This window comes from Anopheles coustani, chromosome 2 (assembly GCF_943734705.1).
Source record: "Anopheles coustani chromosome 2, idAnoCousDA_361_x.2, whole genome shotgun sequence".
NCBI lineage: Eukaryota > Metazoa > Arthropoda > Insecta > Diptera > Culicidae > Anopheles > Anopheles coustani.
In genome coordinates, this window is record NC_071289.1 from 68,020,388 (window position 1) to 68,046,798 (window position 26,411).

The window sequence follows — 26,411 nt, forward strand, 5'->3', positions numbered from 1 at the left end:
TTTGAGGGAAACTGCTGGGAAATGTCTAACGGGATACTAATTCGGTATGCTCACATTTATAAAAAATACTATCGCAAGCATTATTAGGAATGTGGACATATTTCTTTTTAGATTAGAATCATACAATTTTTGAAATTGTAAGTAGATAATCCCCTTCCCATAAAAATAACCGCTTCCTGGTCTGTGCACATGCTTTTGCATACTTTCGGGCGTAAAGAACATCAAACGGTTCGGTTCGATGAAGATAATAATTTTCCTTGATTTTATAATATCCATAGTAACAATAAAAATAATATGCCTGCACGTTTTTACAATACAACTGTTTGCCAACGGTTATTCGTTTCTTTAATTTTTTTTTTGTAATTCTGTATACATTATAAATTAAGAATTTCTTTCATATTCTTCAAAAATCAAACCAACACTCATTGGGATTTATGAGATAAATATTGCTTTATTTGTATTCTCAAAGCAAGAAAGATGATTAGATTTCGCTTTCCCTTAATACACGTCGATTTTCACATTCTTAAAGCACTAGTTTTCGATTCGTTGCCTTCAGTACCATTTTGACCGGGGCTGTACGATTGTTTTGGACGAAAACAACGTACAGTAAAGTGTTCGACACCGAACGCGAGTACACTAAACGACACTCGTCGTGTGGTCTGATGCGTAAAGCACATACAGTTGTTAGCGGCGCGCAACTATACGGTAATTTTCCTAGCCGCGAAGAGATATATTTACATCGTAAAGCAGCTGGTAAAGCACAACAGAACTATGAACATCTTAAAGGCAAAGCAAGCGTTCCAGAGCACGCACGCTGGTTTAATGGTGAGTCCTGAGTTTCCCTAGTGAGGGGAAAGAGGGCCTAGCCCTTTTTTTTCCTCGTTCTGATCCGCTACGTTTCGGCTGATATTCCGCTCTCTTCCGCTAATTCTTCCTCACCGGTTACAAAAAGCACCGTACGATTGGGTACACAATTTTTCAGTTCGAAAAATAGCCATAAAAACCAATACATTCAGTTTTATCTCTTGGCGCAGCACCCGCAGACGGTACTGACCCACGCACGCTAAATAATATATTTTACAACGGTCCAACATCTCACGCAACAGCGCGCGAAAATAATCACAATGGTGTAAGTAGTTTAGCAGTAGATTGGTTTGAACTTACGAGATAAAACGTTACATTACAAATAGGTAGACTAAGAGGCTAGTAAATATTTGTGTTTTGTGTTATGGACTACACTTTTATGTGTGTTTTTTTGTTTGTTAGACAATATCCTTGTCCGTATCTCTTTCTATCATTCTATTTCCTGCTCGAGCAGGCTACTCGTCAATTTGTTAAAAACCTATATTAAGAGATGAAAACTCTTACCAGTGTAACTTACTCCCTCACATGATTGGGAATTAAAAAACGAAAATAAACTTAAGAAAAATACCTCATTCCTTCGGCGGCTAAGTGTATACTGATCGATAGGACTTCGATATGAATCCAAACAAAAAAACGCAAACAATAAGTTAAGGATAGGAGTGATTGTGGAACGCAGTGGAGTAATAAATTTCGTTCGTTTTTCCTAAGGGAAGTTACGGTTACAAAGGAAACCAGTAACACAGATCACAAGAAGCTTTTCGAAATCGATTCGAGATGGGGAGGGCAGGTGGCCTACATTTTCATGAGCGACTTCACCTTCTTCACGTACCGGTTGATGAGCGGTTTGGGTGCTTTCTTGGGGCCGGAGCTGGACCCGTGCGACGATGCGGTCGCGGACGAGTGCGTCGACTGGACGTCCTCCTCTTCCTGGGCCAATCGGGGCGTACTGTCCACCGTGATGGTTTCGTTTTCGCACAGCTGCTCGTGGGAGGTCGTGAGGGAGGGGAAGTCCTGTGGATCCTCGACGGGAGGCACGTCTTCCTGGCGCCCTTCCGGCTCCTCGTCATCGTGCACGAAGCGACGGTTGAAGCAGATGTTGCCGCCCATCGAGCGGACCTCTTCCACTTCGGGTGGAGCATCCTCGGTGGCGCCGGGTGATTCCGGTGGGGAACTTCCGGCCGGTTCGTGCATCACCCGGAGACTCTGATGATCGTTGCCCAGCAGCGTTTCCATGCTCTGGGTGTTGTCCAGGAAATCGCACTCCACCGCTTGCCCTCTAACATCGTCGTCGAACAGGTCGTCCATGCTACGCGATCGTCGATTTTTGCTCTTGATCGTTTCGCCACCAGCCGAGCCGGGGCCACTTCCCGCGCCTGCAACAACGGACATGGAAGGTTTCCTTCCCAATCTCAGCTGCTCCTTCTGTTGCTCGCTGACTTCACCCTCGCTGGGCGCAGCGACACTCGCGACGCCATCCACTCGATCGTGTCCTTCGGTTGTCATCGATGCCATCGGCGACGGCACCGCCATCGTCGTGCCGACCACCTTCCGCCGGATGCCCTGGCCACCGTCATCCAGCAGCCCGTCGTAGCTGTGGCTGCGCAGTTCGATCCTCGGCGGAAGCGGAGGCCTCTGCGAGACGACGTTCAATCCGGCCGCCGAACTTCGCCGCAGTTCGCTTGCGGCCGCCGTCCGACGGGCGACCGGGCGCGGCAAGGTGCTCAACCCACCACCCCGTACGGCCTTCCCGTACCGACCACGGCCACTCCCCGCACTGCCCCCGGTCGGACCCTGCCGACCCGGGCTGGACGATTTGCGGGCGTAGAGCAGCGAAGAAAAGTTCCGCGGATGATGGTACCCGGGCGGATGGGGCGTCGTGGGGGCGGTCGCGTGGTTCAGCGAACCGCTCGAGCCCAGCCCGGCCGGCGGGACCGAGGATGGTGGGGGCGGATTGGGCGGGCTGACAACCGAAGGGCCTTCTAGTCATTCGAGGTTCCGGCAGTTCTCCTTGTCGCTGCTCTTGCCCGAGTCGTTGCTGTGCATGCGCTGGTAGATGGCGGACGAGGGCGTCGCGTCGCCCGGCTGGCGGTTGAGGAGGTTGCGCGAGCCGTAATCCATCAGCCCGCCACGACTGTTCGCTTCCGTTCGCATGAACCTAAAATAATCGGAACCGCGGAAGGAGGAAGGAAACACATTAGAACACGTTGGAAGTGAAGCGTGGGCCGTTTGGTTTTTCCGGTTACTCGGTTACGAATGGGGGGCATTAAAAGAAGGGGACAAAACTAAACGCAAAATAAAACAAAAAGGAAACTAAGGTCAACAGGTTAGTTAGATTTGAAACTTACACTTCAAAGCAATGTGAAAACGATACAAAAAAAAAAAAGAAGTGAACCGGTGATGGGAAACGAAAAAGAAAAAGAAATCATTTACATAAACAATTTACAACACATGAAATGATCAATGTTTTCAAACTGTATGTCAAAGAATACAATGTTGATCATGAAAAACGGAAAAATGGGATCGTACGGGGAATCTCCAGGAAATGTCGGGGAAATGTATCTTTAAAAACAAAATGCATGACTCTATCAATGGCTTGTTATCAGCAATTAGGTGAATGTGGGAGTTGCTTTAGAAGAGAGAGATAAAAAAAGAATGGGAGATAGAAATCGGTTTTCAACCTGCCTCTCATCGGCTACCGGCACGGGCTGGTTCGGTTCAGCTTTTGCGGAACGCGTGCGTTCGGTTTCTTTTTTTTTGCTTTGGTAGGACGTAGAAGAAGTGGCCCTTCGGATGGCAGCGGAATCGCCAGCACGATTGAGGCTCGTCGGCCGTGAAGGATACTCGAAGACGGAGGGCCCACATACAAAAACACACACCCAAAACACAAGCACCCAACCAACCAACACACGTACGTCGCATCGCATCCGCGCATAGAGAGAAGCACATATTGCACAAGCATCTTGAACGGAACGTAAGGAAGCCTTCCCGTTTTGAACATCCTTTTTGGTTTTGTTTTTTCCTACTGGAACCGTTTTTGAACCGTCACCGAAAAAAAACGAACTATCACTAGGATGGCTACCGGGTTTACAGTCCTTTACCGCCCGGGGAACGGGTCTTGAGATCATTGTTACGCAGTGTGCAGTTTTAATTCCGAGCTGGCGCGGATTTTCTTTTTTTCACTTCCGTTAGCGTCAATACCCAAACAAAACTGTTAATAAACAACCGGAAGAGCCGCTGCTCCCACCGAATCGGAATCGTTTAAAAAAACCGTAACACACACACAGGCACACATACATACACACAAACACCAACCTTCTTGCGAGTGCTGCGCGTATGCGTATTTAGTACGAGTTTAGCTAGTTCTATGCGCGGAGTTCGAGCGACTGTTATGGTTAATGGTATTTCTAATGTACCTGAAGAAGAAGAAGAAGGGGAGGAGAAAAGAAATGGATGGAAAAGTTGAAACTGCTGCTGTAGACAAATTTTGCCGTTTGGCTTTTACAATTAACACAAGAGTAACGGTACGAGAGTATGGTGTATGGAGCTAAAAGGACACGCAAGTTACTACACTACATGAGAATGTAATAAATTATGGGAGTATTCGAAACAATAATATTTAAATGTGCTAACCCGGTCGTGGGGATGGAAATGTATGCCAGAAAGAAACAAAAATGCTACATTAAATTATAAAAGTATCTAAAAACGGATGAAGTAGACAAAACAAAAATACGATCGGGTGTTTAAATGAGGGTGCAGAGTTTCAACATATCAATCGGTTTTGTTCGGGTAGGTTAAATAATTCAAAATAGTGGATTAAGATGAAACAAAAATTGCAAATGAAAGTTTACATTTTTTCATTAATAAAACGAGTAACAGAAATGTACACAGAACGAAGCTAACATGTAAGGAACCGGGAAGGGACTGAACGGCATGCGAGGTTAAGTGCGTGGTTTTATCAAGCAAAACAAAATTGATGTTATCCCTTCCCCGAAGACTTAATGAACAAGACATCCACACGAAAGGCAAGCAACATGAAAATACGGGTTATTTGTTTCCTTGAAACTGTGAGGAAATGTTTAGCTTTTTGTTTCATTTTCCGAAAGGTCTTATCTACTCGATGCCATGCAGTGTTACGATTAGAGTTATTATTTCTATCTTTCCGTTTAGAATTCCAGCCCCAACACGCACCTTTCCAGTTTGTCCACGCAGGCGTCCTGATAGTCGTGGATCCAGCGCACCCCATTGAAGTGGCACACGCCGCGCATATCCTCCGGCAGCTTCTCCGGCTCGGGCCACTGGAAGTTGTCGATAATCGGAATGATGTTGCAGTCCGAGTTGAGTGCTGCCACGATTTCCTACCGAAAAAAAACAAGGCGTTCAATAACAGCGTGCTGGCGGGCAAATGCAAATCATCCGTAGAGTACTCACCCGGTGCACCCAGTCCTTGCCATCGACGTCCTCCACGCACCGATCGAGTGCGTCCGGTGTGAGCACCAGCAGGAAATGCTTGGCGTGGCGAATGCTCTGCAGCAGATTGTTGTCGAACTTGCCCGCCTCGAGCCGCTCGACGTCGATGAACACGGAGAAGCCGCGCAGCTCTAGGTGTACCTTGAGCAGGCTGGCCAACTGCGACCCATTGCTGCGCCGGTAGCTGACAAACACGTCCAAGCTCTTCTCCGTACTCTGCTCGGAGCGGAACGACGGTATCGAATCGCTCATCTTGATCACGTTCAGGATTCTCGCCCGGTGGATGGTGTTTTTGATACCGCACGTCAGCATCAGCTGATCGTCGTCCAGGTCCCGCAGGGACTCAATGTCTACGCCCGCGTTCAGCAGCGAGTACGTGTAGATGGTGTACTCCGGACCGATCTTGTTCAGGAAGCTGTGCAGACAGTCGGGATCGCGCGAGCTATAGTCGGCCATTTTCTTGAGATTTTGCAACTCCCGCTCGAACCGTATCCGCTGGATGCCGTTCCGGATGCCGATGTCATCGCGCAGATTACTCTCCTGCAGCTGCAGCAGCAGATCACCGTCGACCTTCGAGTCGAAGAAGCTCTGCTCGTACTCCCCGAACCCGATCTGCTTCACCCATTCGCGCACATCCTCGATTGACCAGAGGGGTACCTGCTGGGACAGTTTGTGGGGCACCTCTTCACCGATCAGGCGAAGCGCCTGAGCGGCGAACTTGGACGCGATGGCGTTCGGGGAACTCGCCACCCGGATCAATGGTTCGATCGCTCCGATCTCCTTGAAAATGTTTGTATTACCCTGTTCCTTCTTGATACCGGCCTCCATGCAGAAGTGGAACGCCGCCAGGTTGCGGGCCTCTTCACGTTTCGAACTAAGCACGGGGACTAACCGCTCCAACCAGTGTTTGCTTTGACCGTGCGCGTGCGCTAGGTTCGATTTGGCGAACTCGGACGGATTGTGCGAGGTGACGAATGGTTCGACGAGGTTGAGCGTACCGGATTTGATAACTTCTGCTTCGATTTCCTTGTTTGCCACTAGGACGACGATCGCGAGACAGGCGTAGTACTTGATGTTCTCGTCGTTGTGGAACGCTAGCGGGAACAACCAGGACGGTACCTTACGGTTGATCATCGCCTCCTGATTGTCGGCGCCACCGTACAGCGAGAGGTTCGCGAGCGCACCGGCACAGTGTCGAAGCGTTTCCACGTCGTTCTTACGGCACTCGAACAGGACCGCGTCCAAACCTCCTAATCGGATCACGTTCGAGCAGGTGTCCTCGCTGTGCTTGAACAGATGCTCCAGGATTCCGGTACCGACGCGCGAATGATCGGTGGCGTTATTGCGCGTACAAACACATGCCACATTCACCACCTTATCCAACCCGTTCTTAACCACATGCGTGCGGTTCTCGGTCGTGAGACACTGCTCGAGCAGTTGCGCCGACGAGAACTGCACATCCGAGTCGGTGTCGACGCAGTTCCGCATCAGGATATCGAGCCCTCCCGTCTTGCGCAGCGTATCGCACAGGCTCGCACCCAACTCGTGGCCGTACGTCGGCACGGCCCACGCCTTCCGGATGATCTCGTTCATGTGGTTCAGCAGTGTGGGCGCCTTCTTGAGCTGCTCCGTTTGCTGGAGGTTCTGCACGTAGTTTTTCAGATGGTTCGAGTACTTCACGATCGTGTTGTTGATCTCTTCCGGCGTGCTGCCCAACCGTTCCAGGTCCTCGAACGAGGGGAAATCGTCACCGAGCATACCGATGTTGGTGGACAGCGACCGGTTGCTGATCGTACTCGTGTTCGACATGCTATACTGCGACTGCGTCGTCGAGGTGACCTTCTGCTCCTGGTTGAAGATTCGGTGCGCCGAGATGGTTTGCTTCTGCACGGCCTGCGAGATGGCCTTATTCTCCGCACTGAAACAAGAGTGTGTACAAGAGTTCACATTAGCCTGTGTAAATGAGCGCCACCAACTCCAAACCATCTCGCCAAATAATACGCACCTAAAGTGTTCGCTCTGTACCTTTTGACTGTGGGCCGCAATGTTGTTCGCTTCGGTCTGCTGAAAGCCGTCCATCTTCACCGAGCGGGCCTCCTGCAAGTGGAACGTAAGAGGGAGATGATTGCATCAGACCGGCGATCAACAGATAAGGTTATCAAATTGTGCGGATCTACTCGAGAATGTTGACCACTCGGTAGTGGTTCTCGAAGCGGCCTATTTGGAGGTACTTAGGGCGATGGTTTTTGTTCACCACTTGGTGTGATGGCTTTGCAATGCTAATGACCAACCGACCGATCCGATGGACAGAAGGTGCGGACCTCGACTAAAAGGGAGGAACGTACGGATTGAAAGTTAACCTTGTTGTTCGTTGGTGGTGAGTCGACAACAAATGTGGTATCGGATCGCTTACTATTTAGGCAACTTGCGTTATCACACAACTGTATGCGTCCAATGGTTGCCATTAGGCGTAAGTAGTATGACACAATGGATGGCGCTTGGAAACTATTCGCAATTACGAAATTTTTGGGATGATTCACCAGCGTTCAGTAGGAGACAAAAACGTGTGCAAACTTTTATGACAAATGTAAATGCTCCACACTAGGAGAATAAGCGGCACATTTTGTTGTTTTCGCGATAGAAAAGTAATCTATCCACCCACCCCACCGAATGATGGCACACGTCCCAAGCACACGTCCAGGCTTTCGCAACGTTTCGTCACAACTATTGTCGTGACGCGTGCAAACATGGAACACAAGTACTTCGGGCTCGGCTCGGTTATCAATAAGAGCGATGTTGACCAAACTAGATTAGAACTCGAGGCGCTGCGAGTTTCTGGAATCCGGGCGTAACGTTCGCATTGGACGAGCAGCATCGGCGGGGTACTGACGGCTATCAGGTTGTGTACACTTTTACTACACTATAGACACAACGGACAACTTGTTACACGTTGTTTGTTTGCGGTTGGAATTGAGCCACGGGTGAAAGTGTCGCTATTATACGGTAGAGTAAATGTTACAAACCATCGATTAGAGTATGTGAAACTCAAAGCATTCCTCTTTCAGACTAGAACCAATCCATTTAAAGATCTACCAGGGAAGCACATCAACCTTGTCATTACGTCCATCGATAGGCGTACACATTTCCCAGGTGAGTGAGTGAGTTCAAAGTGAGTAAATTCTAAAGCTTATACCTTCTGACATCATCATCATCATACGGTTTATAAGACATTTTCCTATCCGTTCCAGATTTGCTGATTGGTATCCCCCCTTTTCCACGGGGCTAATATTTTGGGGGCACGAAGATTGTATGCGATTAAATTCACTATTTATTGCAATGTTTGCCGTCGGCCAAACGTCCGATCGTCCATTAGATTATTTTTATTATTGGTCAGTAACAACCGGAACGGGTTGTGTGTAAACAACCGAGGCGCAGCTCTGTGTTCCGTGTGGCGGTAAAATCGATCAACGTACTAACGTCACGCCGGCGAGAACATCGTTCCCTCGAGGGGGGAAAAGGGAAATATAAATTTCTTTTGAGACATTTTTTTCCATTCCAACCCTGGGTGGTTCTGTCTGGGGTACCCTTTGATCATGTCTGAAATTCCCTTCCTAGTTTACTGCTTGCATGTAATGTGATTTAATTTTTATTTGGCTTACTTTGATTTAATTAATTTTCATTTAACGAACAATTTTACTTCTTCGTTCTTACTACTGTTTTTGCATTCTCGCTCTGCAACCACTTTCATGGTTTTGGGGGTTGGATTTGCCTTCCTACTTTAATGGTTTAATGTAATGAAATTTAATTTTGATTTGTTTTACTTTGATTTAATTAATTTTCTTTTCGCGAACCAATACATTTTATCGTTATCATCTACTATTTAAACGGAATGTTTTTGTATTTTCGCTCGGCAACATCTAACATGATTTTCTGGGTCAGAATTGCCTTCCTACTTTAGCCTTAAATGTAAGGTGATTTAAATTTGATTTGATTTAATTTAATTTCATAAATTTTCATTTAACGAACCATTTCATTATTTTTTGTTCTCGCTACTATTCCATTAGATTGAAGTATACAGCTCAAATTCTTTGCATTCTCGCTCGGCAACAACTAACATGGTTTTGGGGGTCGGTTTTAGGACTACGTCAATGTGAGCATATGAAACCGCTTGTTTTTTTCCTTCCACAAAATTTAGGCGCCTTTTTCTTCTTACCATCTATTTTTAGGCACCGACTTGACCCGCGGAAAAGGGCTGCCCAGGAAGGATGCGGTGGGGTATACACAAACCACCTCCACGGGTAAGTCTTGCTTGTGTTTTGTGTGTGTGTTCATAATGCCAGAAAATAATATTCTATTTGTGGACGACCATCATCTTCCCGTCCGCGCGCGGTTCGTCGTCTCGCGGGGTTTTTATGGATCTATTTTAGGCCCCCATTGTTTACCGGCCGGTCAAGGACGCCCGTCCCACCGTCGACGCCGACGACCTGCTGGACCACCCCACTTTTCCCCGCGCATCGAACACCGATACGCCACCCCGACCCTACCTGTGGAACACTTTCGATCGGAATCTCGAACGTCGTACGCACGCTGGCCGGACTGCCGAGTGGGCTTTCGACGATCGTCACCCGTGGACTGCCGAGCGGGCTCGGGGGCACCGAGAGGGTGATGCCGTTGCGGAGGGGCGCATGGGCGACCGGGCTGCCCGACTTGGAGCCGGGACTGAGCGGTGACGGTGAAGCCGATCCTTGCTGCGGCGGAGGTGAGAGCGGGAACTCCACGATCGGGCTGGGAGTGCGCGTTGGGACGAAGTCCGATTGTCCCGTCGAGCGGAAAATGCCCTTCCGCACGGGCCACGGTGCCTGGCTGCACATTTTCGCTCGCTCGCTTGTTTGTCGATTACTTAATCGTGTCGTGTATTTTCGTGCCCTCACAACGCGTGCACCGACGTGGGCGGCTGTACTCAATTACACAACGTCACACAATGGCGCTGATGGTGGAGGAAAATTCATTCATGAAAATGTCACTCCTCGATTGGGTTTTGTGAACGGCAAAACAACTTTCACACACGTCTCGTTTCAACGTTCGAAAAATTAATCTCTTATCGGTTTCACAATTCAAATCACACCACCGACCGTATATGGGAAAACACGCACTATCGATCGATCGAGGATCGTTTGCAAAGCGGGTGGAAAATCACGCGCTGACACTTTCAGTTGCGGGTACGATGATCCCGTCAAGCACAAGCCTAGGACTGAACAATTGGCGTACCGATTGCGAGCACGGTGGAAAGCGGCCGGAAAATGTACGCACAGAGCTGGCCGTTCGTTTCGTTCGTTCGTTGAAAAGGTTGGTGGTGGTTGGTGTGGGGTTGCATGGGGTTTTCCTACGTTTCGTTCGTTTTGGCTCGCTCGGAGTTTTCGTTCACCTTCAACATACACACGCTCGCGAGTTCGTTCGCTCGTTCTAGTTCGACCGTCCAACTACGACTGGTTCGGTGCGATCATGGTGATGATTCGAGATGTTGCCAAACCACTGGGGACGTTTTTTTTTCTGGCCGGAAAATTACGCACACCGAAGCTAGCGCAATTTCACTACTACTAAGCTTACCCTTTTTTGCGCTTCCTCTAGACAACCCCTTTGCAAACGGGCGTTTCGGTCGATCATCGTTAAATAAAACATCCCCATTTCTCCCTCTCACTGCTGCCCGGACGCGATTTTCCGAGAACGGGCTAGCTGCTAGGAGCGGCCGCACACGATCGCGCACGTTGGTGGATTTTCCGCGAAAAGTAAATTCGCGTACGACGCCACCGCCACCGTCGGGCGGTTTGTGTACACAAGGAGATACATTTTATTGACCACGGTGGGACCTGCGTTCAGCATCACCACCACCATCACCGCCATCATCATCACCATCATCAGCAAAGATCGTGAGGGGGGAGGCGCAATTTTCCGCCGATTGACGTCCGCGACATAAATCAAGCAAACTTTTATGCCGGGGGAAATATTTCGACAAGCGCAAACTTCACAGAACGAAATTCGGTGATGAAAAAAGGACTGAAAAAATGGAAAGGAAATTGAAGATGCTCCCCGTCTTGCACCCATCCATCCGTCATTTCGACCAACGGATTTTCACGGCAAGGAGCGGTTTTAATCGATCGAAACATAAATTGTTTTTTCATGGGGAAAATCTGCGTCACGCGCGTTCGTTCGGTGGAAGGCACGAATTAACCCTCAAAAGAAGAGTTCTCTTCACAATCTAAACAAAATTTAGACGGTTCCAAATATCGTTCCAAATTGATGAAATAACACTTAGAACATTAAGCTTGCGTTGCCAATAAAAGATTCTTCTTGAACATAATTGTATCACATTTAAATATTTCCTTTTCATATTTGAGTCTTTCTTAAAATTATTGTGTCTACTTCTTGAAATGTGAAATCCTGCAATAATCTAGAAAATCTTTGCACGATGACTTCTTGCAAGTAGTGATAATAAAACGTTTGACAAGACTTGAAATCAAAATTATTTGGGAATTCAATTTCCTCACATCCATCCATCAAGACCTAGTGGTACAATCTAACGTTCAGGAAGCGGGTTGCTTTTTTCCCTATTATTTACTCTCAATTGTACCGCCATTTCTGGATGAAGATACTTGTCTTGAAGTGGACAGATAACAGATCCGACTGTTGGACATCAGTCGTGATGGATGGACTCATGAGTCACCGACGCTGAAAAGCTCTGTCCCGAATGAATCAAACCCGAATCGACAAAGGGATCGGTTCATTTCTATTTAAAGATCATCGTTATCTTAAAGGTGAATTTATTGGCACCACTTGAGAGCCGGTACGCTTCAGCTCGTACCGAATAAAACATGCAGCCAGAGCATAAGTGGGAAAATTTAAATAAGACACATTGACTATTTCAACGAACATTTCACCGATCCATATGCTAAGTAGGGAACAAGCCTCTGGAGGCCATCTTTTTGAGGTTGGTTTACACGAAATGCTAATAAATGGTGGCTAATTACCATAAAATGCACCGAACAGCCGGGCTGTTGCGTGCCGGGTATTACGTCGGTTGGGTACCATAATTCCCTCGACGGCTCCAAATTTCACCAGACGCGCCCCACTTCGCCACATCAATTACTCCGTGGAACAGTAAAATTGTCTACGATTTCCTTTGAACCCTTCTTTATTGCAAGCAAGCAAACAGGGTGGACCACAACCCACCCACTTGATGGGGTGGGGGTTGTTGGTTTATTATTCGTTGTTCCACGAAACCCCTGTGAAGGTCACACGTGGCATGTCCGTGCTCTGGGGAAACCAAAACACACACACACACACTTAAACACACCGATGCATGCCATCACGGAACACGACACCGTGGCATTCCTTCACGGAAAAACCGATGTTTTGGGAAGAAATCGATACCGAAACATTTGCGCGGCAGCAACAACAAACCTACGTACCGTTCTTCCGAGTTGGTCTGGTTGTTGGCGTTCAGAGCTGATCGGCGTTGAGGGAGGATCCTGCCCCTGGCACAGTTGACGCGTGATTAACGCTGGCCTGCAACCGATGCTGCCTTGGCCGATGCACTGCTGCAGCAGATTCGCGGACTTTAGCGACCGAACGCGAATTACGTAACGTCCGACAAACATTCTACGAACATGCTCGAGGGAGGCCCGTTCGAAGATGACTAACCACACTAGCAAGCACACGTACACACAAATCAAATGGTCAGTGAATGTCAGACGAGACCGTTCCGCATTCCAATGGACACATCAATTCGATCAAACTATCTGACGTGTCCTGCCTCCCCCTCGAGGGGACGACTATCTTTCGGAGGTCTATGAACTGGCGCCCTTTAAGGTGTATCCTGTGACACCGAAGCCATCCTTGCTACAAAGGTCGGTCTAGTACTGAACTGGTGCAACGTGGCGAGTGACCGATGCAGTGACAACCTTTTGCTGAGTCGGCACGGCGCATGCCCAGGACTTACAGGAATCATTTGTTTGACATTGTGGAATGACAGTTTGCGGCACAACAAAAAACGCCGTGATTAAAATGACCTACGCAAACCTAATCAATGCCAGGGAAGGTCAAAAAGCGGCGCAAGATACAAAGGCATGTAAACTAATTCCAAACATTATTCCTTTCGATAGATTTCGGGAAAAAGGAATCACTTTCGATGGAATCACTCGAAGTAACAGTCAAAGTTCTAAATTAACTGTCAAACAAAAATTTAAGATTTTCCCAATTTATAGGTTCCGTTATGAAAGTTCCTGTAGGTTCTGGTAAGTACTTTTCTGGTAAGTATGTCTTATGGCTCATTCTGGTCAATAATTAGGCATTAGCCTTGAGCATAGAATTGGTTGAGAATAGATAGAAACTAGAAAAGCTGATCATAACCTTATCGCCTTACCTTCAGTATGGCACCTTTTTCCTCCGCCGTCACACCGCCCACCTCCAGCCGGGAGCTCCTAGCGTGGAGGGCTGCCTTCTCCTCGATCTCCAGGTCGCCGGCCTGCAGCTTCTTCGACTCGGCCGAATTGGTGGTGGCATTCTCGCTGCTGAACCCATCCGTCACCACCTTCGTCTTCGACTCGGAGGTCATCTTCTTCTGCTCGAACTTGACCGTATCGACGGTACCGGAGCACCCATTCACCAGCGCCTGATGGTGGTGGTGGCCGTTCGGCATGAGCATTCCGTTGCCGCCGTTTGCCAACGGTTTCAGTGCCGATCCCATGCCGTCGTCGTCCGTTTCCGAGTCCGGGAAGAGCACCGATGGTTCGTCCGCCTGCGGATCGTCGAGGCTGTCCATCGAGGAGCGTAGTCTGCAGATCGGAAAACGAAAGGTCACAGGTTAGAACACTCTGCCCGAAGTTTAGGAAAAAAATCCTCCCCATACTTTGACTTTAACTCGTTGATCTTTAACGCTTGGGAGGACATCTTGCGCGATTGGTTGGTGATGTTGGACGATTTGATCGTGGAGGTCGACGAGACCTTCGACATGGAGGAGGAGTTCTGCGTGCTGCTCGACGTTTTGTTCGGACCCAGCACGTTCCCCAGCTCCGAAATTGCGCTCTGCAGTCCACCGAGGTCCTGCTTGACGGCGGCGGCCGCCGATGTGATGCTGCTGGCGGAGGAGGACGACTGCGAAGACATCCTTTGCGTGGAGGACGAACTCTCTATGTGTTTGGTGGTGGTGCTGGTGGAAGAGGTGGACGACGATTGCTTGGAGGTTTTGCTACTGCTTCGGCTACTGTTGAGCAAATGCTGCGAACGATAAAGCAGAGGAGAAAGTATTAAAATATTTTTTCAGAAGCGTTATAGAGGATAAAAGAGCATTGTTTGAGATTGATTTTTAACTTCCACTAAAACTGGCAATTCGTTCAATAATTAATGTGTTACAACAGAGGAATATGATATTTAAAATTTAAGGAATCGTTAAACTAATTTAAACATTTAAAAACTTGTTTTTGTTGAATTTTGATCGACATATAAATTTTGGTTTATTGTACTTTTTTCAATTGCTTTTTTAAATTGGCTCTCTGAGCAACTAAATTAACTAAGATTCGATAAGTTTTCATTAGTGCGAGCCTTATCTTAGTTCATAATGGGTATCAAGATTGTATTTCTTGATAGTAGCTACTTTGGATGCAAAGTAAACGAGTTATTGCCGTCGGATTTTGATCGAGACTCACGACGCTAGGAAATTTAAGAACGATTAATAATACAAATGCATGAATTAAAAGCAAGATCATTATGAAATCGACGCAATTGCGTACGTCGTTCTTCGCCTTTTTCTCCACACCACTTTGCAAATCTCAGTTTGAAAAGCACGTACGAAACGCATAGCATAAAACGTAGATATGTGAAGCAATAAAGAGGATTCAATTATTGATCTGCACGTACGCTGCCGATAAAGAGTTACTCATATTGAACCAACCGATGTTGGATCGCAAACTTGCTATCAGCACGCTCGCCCGTTGAACCGTGCGTTTCTAGAAAAACCCTGTTCGTTTGCCTTAGTTGCGACATTTAGTTGGAAGTTTACATAAATTAATGGCACAGTTTTCCGTAGCGTAGATGATCCGGCGCGTGCATTAAAATTCTGCCGCTAAAAAGGCATCACCTAATTTACATTTGCCGAGTGGTTTAAAATATTCCCAAGTGGTTCGCTTATTTCCCCGAACTACCGCCCATCATCTGCGAGCGGGTTTTTCTCGTCCGTGTGAGTTGGACCGATATTATTTTATTTTTAGCATCCCCCCTCCTCGCCCCCCTCTTTGCAAGTTCATCCCATTCGCGCCACCCTCAGTTCGATCGTTCAGAACGTTGGAAGCGCGTTGGAAAAAAATGGCTCAACCGAATGTTGATCTTTCCGATGACGTTGTCACACCTAAACCGTGCTAAGGTTCCGTCGGCAGCGGCTTACCTGGTTTTGGGAATGAGATTCGGTGTCGTTCCAAACTCCTAGGAAGGAATAGCTCGGAATTCGGGATGTGCTACACCGCGACGCGGATGGACAATATTGACTCGAAATTGTTCTGCAAACAATCGATCACGCACACGCACACACATACACACTAGCACGCTTCTGGCCAGGAAGTCGATCTGCTTCGGTAAAATAAACCCTATATTTCTATCTCCACACTCTCCAGTGGATTCGGCGTTTCCTTTTTTTTTCGTTCGTTCGGTTTGTTTGTCGGTTTGTGCTTGAAAAATTGTCACTTTATTTCATTCGAGGGCTTCAATTTTCGATTTTGGTTAAACACTTCGCGTTTTTTATTCTTTTTATGTGTTCAGAATTCGACACTATCGATTCCGGTTCGTTGGCTTCGTTCGAGATCGCTCGAGGTGCGCGCGAGCTCGTGCTGATCGTTCGTTCGTTCTAGCGTTACTGAGACGGACCGGGCCAGGCATGCTCTCGCAGGCCCGATTCCCGGCGGTTTGCCGGTGTTGGTCTTGTTTGCATAAATCGGCGCAACGCTGTCAACCCACCGCGATGGTGACAATAAAGACGTCCGCGATCGAGTTCCATTGGGTTGGCAAGAAGAGTGGCAAAACAGTGACGGTGCTCGTGAGATTAGAAAAAAGGATTGAAACACCTCATCAAATTATAAAATTAGTTGTTTTCTTCTAAAACCGGTTTTGTGCTTCAAATACTTGTACATTAAGATCTTTAATTTAAACCTTTAAAATCAAATATATTTCTTTAACCTATTCATTATATAGGGAAACACGACCAACTTTCTTGCCAACCCAAACTGGCCGTGCGCTCCGTGTTCGGTTTTAGCAAAAGCGAGCATTTTCGCGAACCTACACGAACCCCTCTTCAGCCGATGAGGATCTTGAGGATCCAGACGCGGACGCTTCACGTTGCGCAGCAGCTGTTTCTGTGAAAATAGATCGCGACCTGCACGCGACAGTTCGCCGAATTCCGCCATCCGTCTGACTGGTGTGCCACCCCTCCCCTCCCTTCGTCCTTTCCCTGGCCATCATCCCTTCCGTGTCGCCCACCAATGCAAACTGCATGCTAATGTTGACAAACGACCGAGGTGGGTTTTTACGTTGAAAGACGACGGTTCCGCTAAAATCCATCGCTACATCTCACGTCCGATCGTCGGGGTTGGCGTCGTGTCCAACCAAGTGTCAAGACTGGTTAGCGTACTTTCCGTTCTTTGCCCCGCACCCTGCCGTTTCGTCTTTGGTGCTCCACTTGCTGGCCATGGTTCATCAAGAATCTTATGACGTTTGCTACAAAGTGCGGCGACGGTGTTAACGGTTTTCAACGGAAACCGTTCCATCTCAGCGGCGAGGAATACATTTTCACATGAATTAAACCATCAGTTATTGCGCAATGAAAATGATAATATTAAAAATAACTGTATCTAAAATATAAATCTAGTTCTCGTTGTATCGAGACTGAGTTTCAAGACCATCTAGCACAGTCCGGACTTTTTATAACAGGAAACAATTTATTGAGGAAAAGAATACTAATTCTCTACCGTCACAAGAACGAATGAAAAAATTGTTGTTTTGTTGTTTAAATGCTCAACATCTTGGAAAAAACGCAGACACAGATCTGTCAACGGTCGTTCTGCTGCTCGTGACCTCCTTTTTCAACTTTGCAGAACCGACGTAATGAAATTTACACCTATCCTTCTTTTTTTTTTGTTGCGGTCGAAAGCATGTCACCCTGTGGCCATCTTACAGTATTTTTGATTTGCATAAGAGTTTTTGCTTCACCGTCAGAGGATTTTTGTCGGTCTCGTGCGAATAACTGTTGAAAGACAAATTTGTCGGACGATTTGAAACCGGAAAATACCGGTGTGGACAGTACGACGAAGGATGAAGTTTTTGTTAGCTCTTGGTTTCTGAGTAAAGGTTTTTCATCATATTTTTTCCGAACAAACATATTTTCAAATGTAATTTTGCCTTTTTTATAGAGTACAATTGTCACAAACAACGATTAATTACGTAGCCAAGAAGAGCTCACCCGAACTCACTGAACTGGGGCAATTGAAAAGGATTAGGATGGTTTTATCATAAATCCTACGGCTCTCCTCCGTATCGCGCTATCATACATTGACCACAACCGTGCATTGCATAAGACACTCGTGTTACGGTAGTTTGCTAGCAGCAGGAATTAACGCCTCGAGTTTAAGTTAGCGAGTCACTCAGTTGTGATGGCGACAGGTCGCGTGAGGATTTCCACGAATTCACGTACACCTCCGAGGGTGAATCAGCTGGTGCTCTTGATGGCGGGAGGAAAAGAAAGCTTGACAAGAAAGCAAACTCTACCCCGTGTCAGACGAGCGGCCGTGCCGTCGCCCACCTGGGAGGAGGAAACGTCCGAGATGGGGTGAGGACGTGCTCAAGTGGTGGTGTGCTTTGCTTTTGTTCCCTTTTTTTTCGTTTGCTTATTTTTAACCAAAAGCAAAATATACAGCCCATCCTCCGAGCACCTCGGAAGGTCGAACCCGGGGACCCCGTCCCGTCGTCTCGGTCCGCGCTAGATTACGGTGCGATGATTAAGCCACCGCAAGCCGCAGAAAGTGTCTCGAGTGAGACATTGAACAATTTATGGCCTTCGTCAAGTTCACGGGTCGCTGAGTCATGCGGCGCATTCGACGAAGCGATTCTGGGAGGATCGTTTAATTCGTGGGTTTGATTTAGGGGTCACCGGGACACGTTGCGTACAGTTACGCTCCTCGGAAGACGGGCAGGATTGGTGAATTTATTTTGCATTATTTTAATCTACTCGCTGATTCACCGGACCATCGGGCCCGGTTGGGTTTTCCTCACGACTTACCTCCTGTGATGTGGTCATCGAGCTGGTGGATGTTGCGCTTCCGAGTGTTCCGGATGTGGTCGTCGAGAGCGGTGCATTCGGGCTGGCGAAACGGTTGTGGCGGATCGAGGGCGTGGGCGAACCGGTATCGGCTATGTCGGACATCTGAAACGGATGCAGAAACCGGGAATAGTTTGATCAGGAACGTCGTCTTGGTGGAGTTAGACCGAATGATCTGCGTGAATCTTTATTGATCGTTACATGAACACACGGTGATGTGTGATACAATCAAGTGATTTTATTTTATTTTTTCGTGACAATTTTAGAACTATTTTACCATGAACAAATATGTCAGGAGAAAAATGTAACTATCATTTTATCAAACAGGAAAATACCGGTATTAAACTATTAAAACATTACAGTTTAAGAACATTTCAATTATGCAGTTAGTTGTACAACGTTATTCGATGAATTGGTGCTTGTTACAGATGAATATTTGTTTTATTCAATTAATGAGGGATGCGGTCTGATGAGTCCTGAGTGATTTTCTGCAGGAGATTTGGCATGAATTGTAATCTCAACGGGCAATGATAACAGCCATTATTTATAACATGCCACGGGGACGGTTGTTATCACGATGATTTACTGTATTGACTCTCGCTGACTAATGGGCCCGGTATGGAACCGCCCAGCACCCCGGGGAATGCGTTGTATATGATGGTGCTGATGCCCCTGTCTACAGAAGCTTCCCCGCGGTCAAGTGAAGTCGCGATCGCGCCTCGAAAGAATGTACTATGCAAATAAGCAATACGGGGTTCGCGGTCACGACAGCAAATGCTTTCCTTGTGGCAGGAAGATGTGATGAGAGCTCGGTGCTCGAAAACACGTTAGTGCATGAATGGGCCAGCGTATATGATGGAATGAGTATGGAAATGAGGTGGGTTAAATTGGTGGAACCGTGTGATGGCGCTGGATACACAAAAATGCTTGCGCCAGCCCGACGGGCGTTGACGTAAGACGGCGCACTCACATTGAAGAAGCCACAGGCGATCGAGCGCAGAAAAACAGAAATGCTGTTAGTTTACAGTTGGAAAACAAGAAGATAATGTTCAGGAGGAAAGCAGTTCTCTTTTTTTAAATGCTTCTAGTATTTTTTTTTCGGGGAGACATATGAACACATTAGATGAATGTCACATGCTGGAAACTATGTGAGCACATTTTAGCAAAAAAAAAACAAAAAAAAACACTGATACGCACACAGAGAAACACGCAAACAACAAGCAATAGAAAAAGGGGCTCTGACTATGGATGAGACAAAAACAATTTTAAGTTACACGAACCGATTTGAAAAAATTCTTTCGGGCACTTTCCAGCGAATTTCTGTTCATTTTTGTACACGTGTAGGAAGGATGTTTTTTGCACACACTATTATTTTCGTGTTCGGGTTTTTAGTCGCAGGACGCAACTCAACATCACTTGTCACAAAACTCGTTGGATTTAATGTTTCTGTCGTATGGCGGGACCAATCGAAATCAAAACAAAACATTGAAACACAAACATGCGAAATTTTACATTCAATCGTTAAGAACGTTAAAAAAGTTCAATGTTCAATCGTTAAAACGCACCATGCGGCTCCATCGAGCGCAAAAAATAAAAAATAAACAAACAAAATCAACCAATCCGCACAACAAAAGCCCTAACAATCCGTGTCGCACCCGTCCTGATAAGAGCACCGTTGCGAAATACGTCGCGGCAGCAAATTGCTCGTCCATTTTTATGCCTCCCCTATCATTCGATCGGCCTTTAATTACAAACCGTTAACAACGCGTTAAAATGCTTTTCTGACATTCCATCACCCTTCAGTCTCGTTTACGAAGAGAAAAAATTGACGGAAGGGGGAGAAACAAAACAAAAACAGCTGCACAACGATAGAACGTTATCTTATCGTCGAAATTTGTTAACCCACGGCAACATGTGGGAACACAATCGCACCCCAAAGTGGATTCGCTATTCTTTGGCAGCGAGGCGGAAATGAAAGGAACGTCAAATAAGAGAACCCTTTAGGAATGTTTGTTGCGTTTGTCATCGGGCATCGACGGTGGGCATCCCCTTGCTGCCTATCGGCAGCGAGGATCGACAATTTGTCTATTTCCCTCTGCGATGTGTGTGGTTGTCTTGGTGGTAAACGAAGAGCACAATCAGCCGCCCGATTGCCTCATATTTGGGTGTCCTTCGGTTCGTCGATAGGTCTCTTCAAAACTCCTCAAAAACAAAGCCACCGTAATCAAAACAATTTCAACCGATGACCATCAAACCCTCGGTAATGCAACCACCACACATTTGAACCAAAGCAGGCGGGGATGGTGTTCATCAGACTCCGCGGTGTTCATCACATTCTCGCGCTTCATCCGCGATTCGTTCGAAAATGCCGACCGCGGATCGAAGCGGCCAAAGAGTTTAAAATGTGTTCGGCGTGCGACGTCACGACGCAGACGGGATTTTCTAGCTCTAGCGAGGGGAGTGTTAAGGCTTGTTGTTGGTTTTTATTTTAACGTTCTCTATATGCATGTCACGCTTGGTGGAGTTCGCGAACGAAGTCGCACACGCACACACACAAACGTAGCGTTTCGACGAACGTTTGACGTTAGAATAGGGGTAGGTTTTGTTATAAAAAATTTTCTACTTTGTCTGGGAGCTTGAATCGAGTCACTGCAATCTGTGCGCAAATCAATAACAAACCGCACCAGCCTCTAAGCTATATGTTGTAAACGCATATAAAATAACAGCACTGTTGGACACACGGATTTTGTCTTTGAGAGATTGTTCGAGAACAGCACGTTTTTTGTGTTTGGCAGTCTTTACTGCACCCGTCACGGATCGAAAGTACACTGAATCGCGGGACACTTTAAACTGCAGTTTAACAACCGTTCAGAACACCGGCCTGCATGCCATGCAGTCGAGGGAATCGATCGTTTCGGGCAATGTCTGGCGTTGCTAGAAAGTTCATCCGCGAGTCACGCGCCACGCGTATGGCGTTCAAAAAAAAACACACACACACAACACGCACACCAACCGTTTGTAAGTGCCGCTGGCAGGGAGAAGAATCAGGGTTGAACCTTCGCACTCGAGAGACGACGCAACACTGCCCCTGCAGGGTGGCCCGGGCGAGTGTGTAAGAACGCGATTCGCGATTGTAATGCTTGCGAGTGGGGTTGCTTGGCGACTGCCGGACGGTTTCACCCTCAGCGTCCGAGACACCACTACGGATGGCGCAAATATTCGCGTCGCATGGGATGCTTGGCGGAGGCATGAAATACAATGCATTCGTGCGGATCGCCACAAACACATGGAGCCCGCCTCTTGCTTGGGGTTTCGAGGGGGAGCACGTAGAAGATCGGCAAACAAAATAAAGTGCGCAAACACAAGAGGATGCTGCTGCTGTTGGCCGTGATTGACGCGATCTCGCAAGGGACGCTCGCGGAAATGAACGCGACACGCGTGACGTATGCCATTATTACGTGATGTGAAACGCGAAGGCAAGGGCTGACACGCAACAAACTTGAAAAAATTGTTTCAAAAATCGAAAATCAGTCAAATGTATTACGGACATCATTCATGACTAAACACCCTACGGTGACCGGTTATAGCGAGGAAATCAAGTGCAAACAACTAGCCACCCCGCTTCATGTTGATTTAAGATTATTTTGTGTGCGCAAACGGAGGAAGGGTCGTTTCCGTAGATTATCACATTAGCAACCGTTTTGGGACGAACACCAGGAAAGATTCAGCCTTGACAAAGCACACAACATGCTTCTGTTTGGTCTGTCTGAGGTTGATAAATTAGTGCCATTTAAATTGGGCATCCCATTTTAAGGCGTTTATCAGTTCGCTCGCGGACAAGAGTCGTGGAATTGAAACAATAAAACGAAGTTAAATTTTAATATCCCTCAAAAATCGCCAAATGATCTAGAATCATCCTGATGGATTTCACAAGATGTTGTTTGTATTGCTAGACATGTCTTAACATGTTTCCGATTTACTCAACGGGGAGAAAAATATAAGCGAAGGTGCCCCTAGAGAGTGGAGACAGATTTTACGTTGGCGTGAGGAATCGATCGCACAAAGGCGCAAACGAAAACCTGTTCGCACACCTACATCTCAAATAAGTAAAAGGAAGAGAAAAAAAAAACGACCAACAAAACATTTCTCATGATGAAGTTCAAACCGTCGTAACAGAATGAATCCATCTTGAGCACATCGTATGAAGGTACTGTTGAATGAGCAGAACATTTGACAAAGCGGTGAAGGAATATTGTTATAACAAGAAAAGTCAAATCATTCATAGTTTTGGTAATTTGCACGATTTTTTGAATTTGTTAAAATATCGATAGTTGTTTGTGAACTAATTTTGACAAAAAAAACGGAACAAAGGCATTTAAAAATAAATTAAAAGATCATTTTTCATACAGACACTCTTGAGGGTGCGGTTTTTATTGCTTGATGCAAATGTCAGAGTCTGCCGGGAATGAAAATAAACCGGAGGCGAAGCACATGGACAACACAACAACATGTGCCGGTTAGGAGGGTTCAGGTTATGTTTACAAACGCGCGTGGAGTTCACTCGCCGGGAGCACAGCTTCAGACGCATTTTGTTTGGTCTCGATGCTCACTTGTGCCGGCTCATGTGGATGGCAGGGGGACGCGGAATGCTACAGGTGGCGCCAAGGCGGGACCGACACGCGGCAATGGTCCAAACACAAACAAACCGGACCCCCGTTAGCGACCGACGTTCATCATATGTTTTCAGCAAGCTGCGGAGAATGCTTCATAGGTGTGTATGTGTTTATGGCAACATAAAACATTATGGCAAAAGAGAACACTGGGAGAGAAAACGCAAAAGAATTCACTCTCTCTTTCTCTCTCTCTCTCTCGGGCGCAGAATCAGTCTCAGTATAACAGCATTTATGGAATGCATCAGCAGAGCGAGATTAAACCCGCTCCTCACCATAGGACAAAGAGATCATCATTTACTGCGAAAGCGAGAATGAGAGAACGGAAACACAAACACACACATCGTCACGTTCGTTGAACGAAGATTTTTATACACGAGAGAGCAACTAACTTTAGAGAAAGAGTAGGAGGGGAATCGAACCGTCAAACTACAGTGCTGTGTAGAGAAACACACCGTAGACGCTACCGAACGCGCCACGCAGTGTTATTTAAATACCATGCTTATTGACGTACAGTATCTAAGCGCGACGAATCAATTCCTACGCCAACCTTACTTACCTTTCCGTTGGGGAAAAGGAACTGTGCTCGTAGCACCGAGATCGGTGTGGTTGGTGGCTGATTGATACCCATTGTTTTTTTATAGTTCACAATAATTTTTTTCTCGCTTCAATATAATCACTTTGGAAATTTCCACTGCACATAAGATTTTTCACTTTGTTTGTCTTTTTTCGTTGTTAATTTGATTTCTGAAATTAATCGTTCAAGGAAGAGACTAGTTTTAACACTGATATTTTCAACCATACAAAGAATTAAATACTATCTCATCACAAAGCTGAAATGTTCTCTCGGAGAGTCCAATTCACTATAGGTTTCAAGATGCAAAGTTGGTGTTGAAAGATTATTTTCGTGCGGCAGGTAAATTATTGCTTATGCTGTTCCCCTATTGCACCCTGCTTTAACAACAACACAAACCCGTAACCGTGAATGCACCAATATGTTCCCACTAGCCCCGAACTAGGTATCGGGGTGTGTCCCTTCGCGCCTGTTGTTCCTTTGCAGTCAATAAAAGGCAAGGTACACAAGTATGACTCCAGGAAGTTGGTCGCCAGATAAGACTGGTACCAGACGACGCCAAACCCGGCGAATTTTGTCTTGCTCGAACTGGCGACGACGGTCGCCGGCAATGCAAATGCTCTTCCTGCGTCAATTACCTGCCCGACGAGGGAAAAAAACCAAAGTTTGCCACATAGGGTAGTACACCCACGGTGGGAAATAAAAAAAACAGGGTGTGTGTTTCAATGTGCGAAAGATGATTTATTTATGTTGGCGTCGCTCAAGGTGAACGACAAACGAGGGTTTCTCGACGGATGATAACGGCACAGGAAGTATTAAGGTGCGTTTAAGATTTCCAATTGCATCGACAGAAATGAATGGGAAATTTCCATAGCATGCACCAACAACTACGGGATTTGAAAACCTCTATGGTTCAAAATTCGGTTAAAAAGAATGGCCTCGCTCAATGTGCGTCAATGCAATAAAAATTCCATAAATATGTCCATCAGGCCAGACGAAAAAAGAAAAGGAAAATAAAAACTCGGACAGCTTATTTGCCTTCCACTGTTCCACTAATCGTGTGAAATAGATATGAACACACGAGAGACTTCATTTGAAGTGGATAAAAAACACTCGAATGATGTTTTTTTTGTTTCCAATCAAGACGCATGGAACGAAATGTTTGTACGGTTGTAGAATTCCGCCGGATTTCGTTAATCTACCACCCGACTGTACAGTTCGGTAATCGTCAAATCGATGGTAGTTTTCAGCAGCGCTTTTCCCACACTTTGCGCCTCCATTGTAAAAAAAAAAGAAATAAAAACAAACATGCCGGCATTGATCCTTGTTGGGGGGAGGGTCCACGAGAGGACTAAAGTAAACATCGCAAAAATCATTTTCGGCAATTGGAGGTGTGATTTCCGAAGAGGAAAAAGCAAAAAGAAAGCAGTTCTGTACAATGTTTACGATGCTGTTTCGCTTGCCGGCAACAAGAAATGCCGTTGGCGCGCGTTTATTGAGGAATGTGGTCAAATATGTTTGGTAATTCCAAGTGGTATCATTGTAAAACTTTTACGGCCTACCACCACGCACATTCCGATCACATTTTTCACCGATGCGTAACGCAAGAGCGGTAGGTTCAAACATTTCACCTAGACAAGAAATGATTCTGCCTGCCTCAAATGCACTCATACCTTTCCTTTTGAGGTCATTACTAATCACACGAGGGAACTCGAGCCCTTTTTGAATTGTCATATTCCTATCAGCAGGAAAATGAAGCGCTTGTGACGCAAGAGGGGTAACGAAAAAGATTGATAACCTTCTGAAAGATGCTGAGCCCGAGTACTGTACACGAATTTTCCAAATACCCAGCCGCAAACATATGTGCAGCGCTGGAACTGAGGTAGTGCTATCTCTTGACTGTTTCGAGGACAAGACCAGCAAAGGAGAAATAAGTAGAAGATTGGGATGTAAATGGGACGAGACTGGGGTATAAGATCCCAACGCACGAGGGCCACTTGCAAATTCCACGTTTCATAATTCTTGGGCCGTTCCCGCAGTGGAGCTGAATGATTAACTCCCTACCGGACACAACTCATACACACACGCGCACATAAACACGGGCCATGAGGCACTGCCGGTGATGAAAAGAAAACTAATCCGTGAGAAGGACACAACACATATTTAGCATCGTAATCGGCGCAATTAATAAATGGCTAAAATGTCAGACTGGCTTAATTTCTTGCTAATCAAAATCACAAACACAGCACACACACGCACACTCCGATCGAGCCCGATCGCCAAGGAGAAAGTTTAATAAGTCATCCTTCCACGACCGGAGCTCGGTAAGGTTGGAAATTGGCCTCACTTTTAACCACTTTCACCTGCACTGCAAGCAACAATATTAAACCACAAACTGGTAGCACTTTCTGGTGGAAGAAATTTGCCACAACCGCGCACTTAAGTCGAGCCGGTTTGGTCGTTTGCTAAGATGGCGCATCCG

The 26,411-nt window shown here is 46.6% G+C and overlaps 2 protein-coding genes across 2 annotated transcripts; both read right to left on the reverse strand.

The window, feature by feature from the left end:
- Positions 1–433: 433 nt before the first annotated feature.
- Positions 434–2,832, reverse strand: LOC131264886 (NAD(+) hydrolase sarm1-like; the record flags this gene model as incomplete). Its single annotated transcript, XM_058267152.1, has 1 exon — positions 434–2,832. A coding segment is annotated over one exon (1,176 nt), but the record flags the coding sequence as incomplete, so codon positions are not given.
- On the reverse strand, positions 2,712–26,411 carry LOC131266729 (NAD(+) hydrolase sarm1). Its single transcript, XM_058269344.1, has 9 exons — positions 26,277–26,411; positions 23,915–24,102; positions 18,647–18,790; positions 14,237–14,604; positions 13,751–14,162; positions 7,337–7,428; positions 5,293–7,249; positions 5,053–5,219; positions 2,712–3,019 (listed from the first exon to the last, which is right to left on the reverse strand). The coding sequence occupies exons 2-9, from the start codon at positions 23,984–23,986 to the stop codon at positions 2,848–2,850; spliced, it is 3,384 nt and encodes a 1,127-aa protein (XP_058125327.1). The 5' UTR covers positions 23,987–24,102; positions 26,277–26,411; the 3' UTR covers positions 2,712–2,847.

Excerpts from the sequence above, each read along its gene's own strand:
- LOC131266729 (XM_058269344.1), bottom strand. The coding sequence starts at position 23,986 with ATGGGTATCAATCAGCCACCAACCACACCGATCTCGGTGCTACGAGCA. Across the intron at positions 14,605-18,646 it reads CGATGACCACATCACAGGAG|CATTTGCTCAACAGTAGCCG; the intron begins GTAAGTCGTGAG and ends TATCGTTCGCAG. Across the intron at positions 7,250-7,336 it reads GTACAGAGCGAACACTTTAG|TGCGGAGAATAAGGCCATCT; the intron begins GTGCGTATTATT and ends CTCTTGTTTCAG.